Source organism: Poecilia reticulata, chromosome 10 (genome assembly GCF_904066995.2).
Source record: "Poecilia reticulata chromosome 10, P_reticulata-male-v2, whole genome shotgun sequence".
Taxonomy (NCBI): Eukaryota; Metazoa; Chordata; class Actinopteri; order Cyprinodontiformes; family Poeciliidae; genus Poecilia; species Poecilia reticulata.
The window spans coordinates 33558643-33568834 of NC_088839.1; the positions used below are offsets into that span (position 1 = coordinate 33558643).

Consider the following 10192-nt stretch of genomic DNA (forward strand, 5'->3'; position numbering starts at 1 on the left):
AAAATGGACAAATGAAAAATAGATAAATGAAAAAGAGAAATTGATAATCTGAAAAATAAATGAAAAAATTGGTTTAATGAAAAAGGGAAATTGAAAAGTGTTTAAATGAAAAATGGGTAAATGGATAAAGGAATAAATGAAAAATAGATAAATGAAAAAGAGAAATCAATTATATGAAAATAAATAAATGAAAAATTGGGTTAATGAAAAGGCTAAATCATTTATTTAACATTTTCTTTATTTATTTCACTCATTTTCTTCATTTTTTAATTTATTTGACAATTTTTTTATTTTTTTATTTAATTTGGGCTGAAATGGTTCTCCATAGTAGATGGCAGTAATGCAACAATAATGGATGCAAGCTGCCGTTGGAATCTAAAGAAGAACAAAGCGCCCATTTTCTTTTAGCACATTTAGCTAGTAGCAACACGAAGGATCAGCACTTTGTTACAGTTCCCGTTCAGAAACTACCGTAATCAGTTCAGTTAAATCTTGGCAACTTTTTCTTTTTCAACGTAATAAATGTGATATTCAGTCGACCTGTAATGACTCAGATGTTGGCTGTTCGCCCCTCTGCTGCTGCTGCATCGCTGTGGAAAACCTGGAGCAGCAGAGAAATCTGAGGCTTAGATGTTTACTGGTTTAAAAAAAACTAAACTTTGGGCTTGTGGCTCATAGTTGGGAAAATACGGACTATAATCCTTCCTGGATTTGTTCTGTGAAGAACCCAGAGGGTTATTTGATTGTGTTTTCTGGAAAACAATACATTTTTACATGTAGGCTCTCCTGCAGTCGTCACACCTTTTCTGTTACAAACTGACTCCGGCCCCCAGCAGAGAAGGGAAACGTTATGGGGCCCTCAGGAAAAGGTTTGGGGCCCCCTGGTTTAGATGAAAGACTGACTGGAATGGCGAGCGCTATGTCGCTATGTCTGCACTGGAGGCTACAGTGTCTGAGGTAAAACCAGACCTGTTATGGAGGAGGCCGAGGTTCGCATTGCCCAAGCAGAAAGTTCGCTGGAAAAAGCAGAAACATGGTTGACTTGGGCAGTGAAACGAATCCTGCTCCTTGAGGCTAAAACAGATGACCTGGAAAATGTCCTAAAAGAGAAAATTCTATAAAATATATTTAAAAAGTACATCTAACTTTATTGATACTTTGCATAGTTTAGGTTTATATCCACTAATTACTAAACCAAGTAGAATAACACACAGTTCAACCCTGATTGACAATATATTTACTAATTACCTGGAGAGTAAATTGAGAAGTGGACTTCTGATAAATGATATCAGTGACCATCTGCCACTGTTGCAGAAACATCACATACAATAGAATAATGTCAGAGGAATCAATAAGAAATGATTTACAATCACAGAACTGGGAAGTGTTGTATGAAGAAACAATATTGATAAAGGGATATTTATCAAAATATTTAAGCATTTTATGATAGAAACTGTACCTTTTAAATACAGGCAAAAAAACAAAGATAAGCCATGGATTACTAAAGGATTATCAAATGCATGTAAGAAAAAGAATAATCTATAAACAATTTATAAAATATAAAACGCTTGAAGCAGAGCAAAAATATAAAACTTATAAAAATAAATTAACTATTATGAGAAAATGTAAAAAAGAAGATTATTCTAAAATATTAAGGAATTTGGAAAACTTTACATACTTGGTAAGAACAAATTCTTCCAATAATCCTCACCCTGAATAATCTAATGATAAAACCCTGAATGAAATGGTTGGGATACTGAATGAATTTAATGAATATTTTGTAAATGTAGGACCAAAGTTAGCTGAACAAATAAATGACTCAAACTTACAGGATGACCTGGAAAACCAAATACATCATCTATGTACCTGAATCCTGTAGACAAAATAGAAATTAAGGAAATAGTTAATCAATGTACCAATAAAAAATCAATGGACTGGAATGAAATTAACATGTTACTTATGAAAAAGATATTTGATGATATTGCCGACCGTCTGACTTACATCTCCAACTAACTGACCCACAACTGGAACGTTTCCAAAAGCAATGAAAGTTGCAAAGGTTATTTAAATCTGGCAATATTTTTAATAATTATAGACCTGTGTCCCTACTCTGTCAATTTTCAAAAATACTAGAAAAAGGTTTTAGTAAAAGGTTAGATAATTTCATTGAAAAGCAAAACATTCTGACAGATTATCAATACGGCTTTAGAGAAAACCGATCAACTTCAATGGCCCTGATGGCGTTGACAGAAGAAATTATAGACAATATGGATAAAAGGAAATTTGCAATTGGTGTATTTCTGGATCTCAAAAAAGCTTTTGATACCATCAATCATGTTATTAAAAAAACTGTGAAGGTCTGGAATTAGAGGGGTGGCATTAATCTGGATTAGGAGCTACAGTGGAGAAAGGAAACTGAATTAATGGTCAGAAATCAGATTTACTAAACGTGGGGCTCCACAGGGATCAGTTTATATAGTTATATAAATATGTATTGATATTACTAAATCATTTATTAAATAAGTTATGAACGGCTGTGTGCTTTGTAATCTGCTCATCATACATCAATATCAGAATATTCCATTCCTATTCTATTGTTATAGCCACTAAGCATATTTAAATATGCTGAACTATGTCAATACAATTAAAAATACTTTAAAATACAATTGTTTATAAATGTAGCTTTGATAGATGTTTGAATATAGTTTCCAGCGTGTTATGATGGATTAAATGCGCTGATGCGTCATTGTGTCTGCCAGATATAACGCGAGGCCCATGAGGCGTCTATTGTTAACCTGACCAATCCCTTTTAGCCGTTGTACTAGCTTAGCATAACAACTTCCTGGACATAAAATGATCACGTTTTGACAAGATACGGACCAGTTTACTGTAAATGTAGTCACAGTGAATGACTACATTTACTGTAAATGTAGTCATTCATGTAGACGTTGGAAAAGGGCAGAAAACAATAAATCTATTGTTGCACTTCACTTATTTACTGCATGGCTAGCTCGCCGTTGCTGCCTCTTACTCTACAGTTGTGGAATCACAATATCTAGATCGTGAGCGCCCCCTGCCATGAGGCAAGAGAACTGCCTGCCTCACCTCGAATCTGTTCTCTGCCGTTTCTGATCGGTCCTCAGCACACGAAACCACAGTTGGTGACAAAAAACTGGACATCATCTACATGAGCTAATAATAGAAAATCAGTCCATATATTAAATGTTTATTATACTATTTGATTGGCGGCGTACAGACAGGAGGAACGTCGAGTGGCAGCCGGTGCAGGAGCCAGAGGTTGATCAGTCCCAGGTGAGGCTCACCTGCTGGACTTCTCAGCACTTGGATGGAAAATTGCTAACATTTTGTGATTTAGAAGAAAAAATAATCAAAATTGGTTAAGCTAAATTAAAAATCAATAGTACAAACCACAGGGTGAAAATACCAAAATAAATGATCATTATAATAATTTTAATAATTATTTTTACATGAAGACAGGTGAGGCTCCAGCTGGCGTTTCTGCAGGGAGATTTGCTGAAAACAACCAGAACCAGAACCAGAACCAGAACCAGGCCTCCACAGAGATCTGCTGGTTCTAGACCTGATGATGACTATGGTGGTGATGAAGATGATTATGAGAGGGGTTGGGGTCATGACCTCCTGTTTCTTTGCAGACATCTGCAGCACATTCTCCAACATCTCCCTCTGACCAATCAGCTGCCTGCAGAGCCCCACAGGTCCCGCCCCCTCGTCAGCATGCGGCTGCCTGTTTGCATCTGAAAAAATGGCCCAGCAGAAACATAGACACAATGTAAGGATAGACCCTCATGGACAACTGATCATCTTGGAGCGGGCGGCCATCTTGGAGCGGGCGGCCATCTTGGAGCGGTCCACCACTCCACTCAGCGTTACGTGTTTAGCAGCACAATGACGTATCAGCGCATTTAATCGATCATAACAGCTTTTTTGTTACTGGAAACCATATTCAGACATCTATCAAAGCTACATTTATAAACAATTGTATTATTTAAGTATGTTTTTAATACATAGTTCAGCATAAATATGCTTAGTGGCTATAACAATAGAATAGGATGGAATATTCTGATATTGATGAATGATGAGCAGATTACAAAGCACACAGCTGTTCATAATTTATTTAATGAATTATTTAGTAATATCAATACATATTTATATTACTATACAAACACAAATAATGATTAATACTGAATAATATATATTGGATACATGTTTATATGTATGGATGTATATAGATATATATATATCTATGTTTTCCAGCTGATGAGTTCTATCTTCAGAGATCCAGCAGCTGAGATTGAGTCCAAACTCCGATGTGATTCATCCTGCAGTGAATCCGTCTCTCTTTATAGATTCTCCCTCTTCTTCCTCACATCGTGTCTTTAGGAAACCTTCAAAACAAAAACGGAAGATTTGGGATGTATCTTACTAGTGAAAGAATTACATATAAATAATAGTCTTTACCACCTGTGTAAACTTTGCTGGTGAATCTTATAACACATAATAAAAGTTTTATAATATGTGTTACATTGTTTCATTTCTAATATAGGCTCTTGTGTCAGATAATCTAAGTCAATGTTAGAGAATAATTAATTATTTTAGATTTACAGAATCTCAGTTATCCTTCATAGCGGCTGAACCCGTATTACACAGAGCACTGTAGCTAATATTAGCTGGTATCTATTAGCCGGTGGACATAAATACAGTAAACTACAGGGCCGTGCAGAGACACTAAAGGGGCAGGAGCTCAACAACAAAACAAGGCTCATCTAACCTCATCATAGGACAGAATATTAACAAACAGCTTTCAGAGTTTAATAAAGAACGATAAATTACAAAATTGTGAGATATACAATCAAAGCTAAGGAACATCTCCATATAGAGCATAACTCTATGCATATGTAAGATATTTTATTAGTCATTTCTTTCTGCAGGTCTATTTTGTTAAGTTTTTCAATATTCAAACCAGCAATTTAACAACATATGTAAATCAGAGCTGGACCACCAGACATATTTAGTCTTTACATAATTACACTATTAAAATATAAACAAGGGCTCAATGCAACCTTTCAGTGACTGTAATCTATAAAACAGATCTTCCTGTTTGCTGCAGTGGAGATGAAGACGGTCAGGACAGCAGAGCTGCAGCAAATTTTAACTGGAACTGCAGAAATAAAACAAAAGCAAACATTTAATTGTTAATGTCACCATGAGAAAAGCTACTGAGTTTAGCTTAAAAAAAAAACTTTATAAAAAATTTAAATCACACATTTTTGACTCATGAAGTTAACCCTTTTGTGCAAAACAAACTTATTTGCGCTTGTCAGGTTTTCTTTTTGTTGCTATTCTAAGTTTTTGTTTGTAATTCAAAGTTTTGTTTGTGATTCTCACATGACGTCTTTAGCAGGGCCTAAAATCACAATAAAAGATTTATGATTTATGATGTGTGCAAATAAATGTTTGTTTGGTAAAAATGAGTTAATTAATTAAAAAAGTCTTTTAAACAAAACTTTTTTTTTTTAAGAAATCATTACAATTCCAAAAGTTTTGATTACAATTTTATTTTACTTAACTGAGGTTAGTTTTTGTTTTTCATTGAATAATTGGGAAACAAATTTAACTTCATACTCTGAGAACCAGAAACTTAAAGTCTGGTTGAGTTTTTTCCTTCATTAATGATAAACTTTTATTACATTCATTATATCTATCATGGTGATTCAGGGTGAGTTATTTTTAATTCTAAATTAATATCCTTGTTGGACTTTTATTTAAGTGTTATTGTCCTTCAGGATACATTTACCTAAAGCCAGAATAAATGAAATGTACATCATGTAGCAAAGGAAGTTAGAAGATCGGACATGTATCCATTATGGAGATGATCGGTTCTGGACGGGCGATGAGCCTTATTGCATAATAAATACTGAAGAATGACTGATATCATTATAGATACAGGGAAGAAGCTTTTAGTTATCTTGCTTTGCTAGCAAAGTCGTTAGCCAGCAGCTAGCTAATAGCACAACAACAACAGCCTAATGTCTGTATGATAAAATACTGAATGGATAGATAAGAACAGTTTCTCCTCACCTGGCTGTCTCCTCCCCTCAGTGGTTCTTCAGAGAAAGGCAGACGCAGAGGCCTGTCAGTGTCTGTTGTATTTCATTACCTCTCTGCTTAAACCGCGACTCTGAGCTGAAGCAGAAACGATACTTCAACGTTTTACGTCATCTGACAAGCAGCAAGTTACTCCACTTTATTCACCAAAAACGTTTTTTATTCACCAAAATCTGATCTGTAATCTGGAACATTCGCTACGTTGAGCTCCAGTTAGCCGCCTCATCTCACTGCGAGAGGCAACTGGGTCATGCGTCAGGGGCAAAAGGTCAAAGGTAACAATAAGACCGGCTTATTATGTTGTACAAAAAAAAAAACAAAAAAAAAACTAATAATTTTAGTACATGTTATTATGTGTCAGAAGAGGACTTAGAAAATAATACAAAAAAATTTTAAAAAATTGACCAAAAGGGCACCTGGGGGCACGGAGCAAAAAGGGCAGGTACTCAAGCCCCCCAGGCCCCCCCCTCTGCACGTGCCTGGTAAAGTAATATTCTAATCACAATATATACACAGTAATATGTCCATCTTACTTGTGAAATGTTGTCTGTGGAGCCTCACATCAATAGTCCATCGATCAGAACAACAATATCCTCAGTGCTGAGGCATCTTCTGCTGAGCAAAGTAGGAGGGACGACCTCTCCAAGATGGCCGCCGTATTTCCTGCTCCGGAGCAGCCAATGCGGGGTCTACTCTAATATTATGTCTATGATGGGCCGGAGTTGGTTCTGAAGGTCCAGGTCCATCCACAGACAACAGCGCCCTCTGCTGGACAGCACTGAAAGCTGCACTCATGATTTTTCCCCAAATAACTGATCAATGAGTGAAAATGGGTCAATATCTAATCATTTAGGGTTCCGGACAGAAGCAGACCCAGCCGCTTTTCCTCAATAAACATTTATTTTCATCACTACTTTAAGAAAAATAGATTTTTTTTTTTTTTTTTTTTACATATTTTTCTTTATCAGACTTTTTTTTTTTTTTTTACAGAACATTAGAAAAAGTTTAAAGACGTTAGGAAGTAAAGCAGCAGAGCAACGCAAAGGATTCTGGGAAAAAACGAGAGGAAAGACTGACAGAACCGGGTCGGGTGGGACTCTGATTGGATCAGACTGCATCACACCTGGTCAGGTGAGGAGAGTCAGGACAGAACCTGAAGGTCGTTCTGAAGCGGGTTCCAAAGGTTCAGGGGAGAACAGGTGACAGAAACAGGAAGGAGCTGGTTTACATTCAGAGAGTTTCCTCAAACAGACAGACAGATAGGTGACCCCAGGTGACCCCAGGGGAGGCAGAGACGTGGTGAGAAGAGATGCGAGGCGACAGCAGAACTTTGGCAACACGTGAGGCTGAAGGTCCAAGCGGCGGCTGGAGAACGGCGGACTTCCTGCTGATGATGTCACAGAGCAGGCTGGGGAGAGGCTGGGTGGAGCTTAGGGGTCACAGGTTGTGCTTCTGGATCCCCGGGGTGAACTCCTTGGCGTTTGGATTCAGGCTGCTCCTCACCTGCAGGAGGAAGAGGAGTCAGGGACAGGAGGCGGGCCCCCGAGGCGTTCCTGGCTCCCGATTGGCTCAACTCACCACCACTTCCAGGTCGGAGGCGTCGGGGCGAACGTCCGGGTCCAGAACCAGCAGGCTGATCTGGTCCTGCAGCTGCGTCACGCCGCCGGGGGGGAGGTCTCTGGACGGGATGAACCACTCCCACTGCTCCTCCTCATCCAGCATCTGCTGGAAGCAGCGCTCCATGAACTCCTCCTCCCACAGCTCCTCCTCCACCTGGGCCGGGACCAGTCAGTACCGATCAGAACCAGGCAGGCAGATAGTCCATGTTCAGAGCTGCTGGTTTCTATTCTTCAGCTTCAATAACTGTAAAATATTCCCACCCTGAACCGACTATCTGCATACTAAACAAACTGAACGGTTGAGCCAACTGAAATATATTGAGTTAATTAGTCCAATCAGGTTTATCCCACTTCTTTTATTAGTTGTCAAGTTAAACAAACACAAATAAAGCTGAATGTGACAGGCAGCCAATCAGAAAGCTCGGATTCTCCTCCTGCTTTCTGAGGGGAAATTATGGAGGAGAATCCCAAACAGCTGACATGACGCAACAGGAAGTCCAGTGAACATCAGAGATGATAAGTGGAAACAACATCAATGTTTATTCAACGTTTCGTGTAAAGAATATAGAAATAACAAGAGGAGGAGTTGGAGCCAAATTACTACCGTAGTTAATAAACCCAGTAAGTTTTCAGCTGTTCTTCGTTAACGTGACATAAATAAGTTATAATGATTTTCATTCAGTCAGGACTTTAGCTGAGCCACATCATCACAGGTAGATTCTAGTGAAGCTTTGATTAATGCCTGGTTTAGATTAGTTAACTGGACTTGTAGCCGTTATTTAGTGTCCATGTGGCTGGACACCACACGGCACGACGAACCCAATCCAACCTGATCGAACCTGATCCAACCGTTATACCTGTCAGCTAATGTGTCTCAGGGTTTGAAAATGGGCGACAACTCGTGTGAGCTGGACATTAGACTAAGGAAATGAGGAGGGGAGGGTCAGTGGAGAGACCAGAGCCTTTTTTCATTCAGTGTCAAGAGAAAGAAAAAAAGGCAGAAAGAGACGATAAACCGATAATTAAAATGAGGTCGACAGGTTTAATTTATCATGCGATTAATTAATTTATCGTTTATCGCGACAGGCCTATTCGTGATGCATCAGTTATCTTCAAATGAACGTGATGACGATGCAGCAAAGGACTGTGGGAGAAAGATCTGGCATACAAAATATCGGCCATAACAGCGATATAAATATCAGTATCGTTCGCTTTTTCACATCGGTGCATTTCTACAGAACCCGGCCATCGTGACTGGGTTGGGTTGTTGATCGAACATTGAGAAAAACTAGAAACCTCTGGAGCCCAGGAGGTTCTAGCAGGACCCGGCTTAAGCCCGACCCAGAGGTTTGACAGCCGGTCCAACTTAGTTAGGAAAGGGAGCAGAACCCAAGACTCTAGACGGTTCTGGATCAGTTTTAACATGGAGAAAACTGCTGGCGCCACCAAATCCCTTCAGAACCCGAACCAGCTGACTGTACCGAGTCGGAACCGGCACCGCGGGTCTAAACACCGGCTCCAGTTATTCACCTGTCTGTTGAACTCCTCCTCGTTTTCCATCCACATGTACTCCGCAAACGGATCCTCCTCGGAACCGAACTGGCTGCTGAGGACGACCTCTCCGGTACCGGTGGGGGTGGATGTGGTTCCGATGGTCGGGTCCTTCATGTCTGGGGACGGGTGAAGGAGGTGGCCGTTAGTCAGGCCGCCCCGGGCGGCCAGGCTGGCCGTGAGGGCCGCTGACTCACCAGGAGCAGCGGACACACACAGCTAGCCTGAGAACACAGAACCAGAACCAGGTCAGAACCTCCACTAACTCCGCTTCTTACCTTTTAACACCCAGTGAACTAATTTATTCGACGCTAAAACTCTCCAACGCCCAAAGAGCAGAAAAACTCCTCCGGAACCGAAATGGCTGCTTAGCTTCTGTTTGTTTACATCTACTGCGTCACTGAGGGTTGCCTTCTGATTGGTTGGAGGAGCATGCTGCCTTCACGGTCCATTTGGTCTGTTAGGAAATAGAACATGGAGTTCATGATAATAAGTTAGAAGAAAACATTTAAATATTTATAGACCAGATCAAATCTTCTCGATGTGTTAAAATATATCTGAGGCTGTTTCAGTGATACACGAGGAAGGAAACCGTGGGATGAATGAGCCTACGACCTCAGATTCAAAACCTAACTGGTGCTGGCAAACGCCACGGCAGAAGTAGGTCAACACAACGGCTCCGCACTATTTCACCTCCGGAGAGACAAATGGTGCGGCGGGTGGGCGTGGTTGGCCCGAACACCCAGAAGAACCGGTCAGATCCACTATGGGACCATGATATGACCGATGTAAAAAGAACCGGTAGGGTGCCGATGTCAGCGGTCTCAGATCAAGAATAAAGCCAGTCCACTGACGGGTTTAGACTGTTTTAGGGG

The 10192-nt window shown here is 39.8% G+C and overlaps 1 protein-coding gene across 1 annotated transcript; it reads right to left on the bottom strand.

Moving 5' to 3' along the window:
• Positions 1-7025: 7025 nt before the first annotated feature.
• On the bottom strand, positions 7026-9741 carry LOC103471773 (polyadenylate-binding protein-interacting protein 2). Its single transcript, XM_008420952.3, has 4 exons — positions 9596-9741; positions 9297-9436; positions 7726-7920; positions 7026-7650 (listed from the first exon to the last, which is right to left on the bottom strand). Exons 2-4 carry the CDS (start codon positions 9432-9434, stop codon positions 7585-7587), a joined length of 399 nt encoding a protein of 132 aa, XP_008419174.1. The 5' UTR covers positions 9435-9436; positions 9596-9741; the 3' UTR covers positions 7026-7584.
• Positions 9742-10192: the final 451 nt, after the last annotated feature.

What these genes read in the sequence shown, in the direction of transcription:
- LOC103471773 (XM_008420952.3), bottom strand. Translation starts at nt 9,434, where the DNA reads ATGAAGGACCCGACCATCGGAACCACATCCACCCCCACCGGTACCGGA. An exon ending in AGGAGGAGTTCAACAGACAG is followed by an intron (nt 7,921 to 9,296) that starts GTGAATAACTGG and finishes GTCCCGGCCCAG; the next exon opens with GTGGAGGAGGAGCTGTGGGA. An exon ending in CCTCCGACCTGGAAGTGGTG is followed by an intron (nt 7,651 to 7,725) that starts GTGAGTTGAGCC and finishes TTCCTCCTGCAG; the next exon opens with GTGAGGAGCAGCCTGAATCC.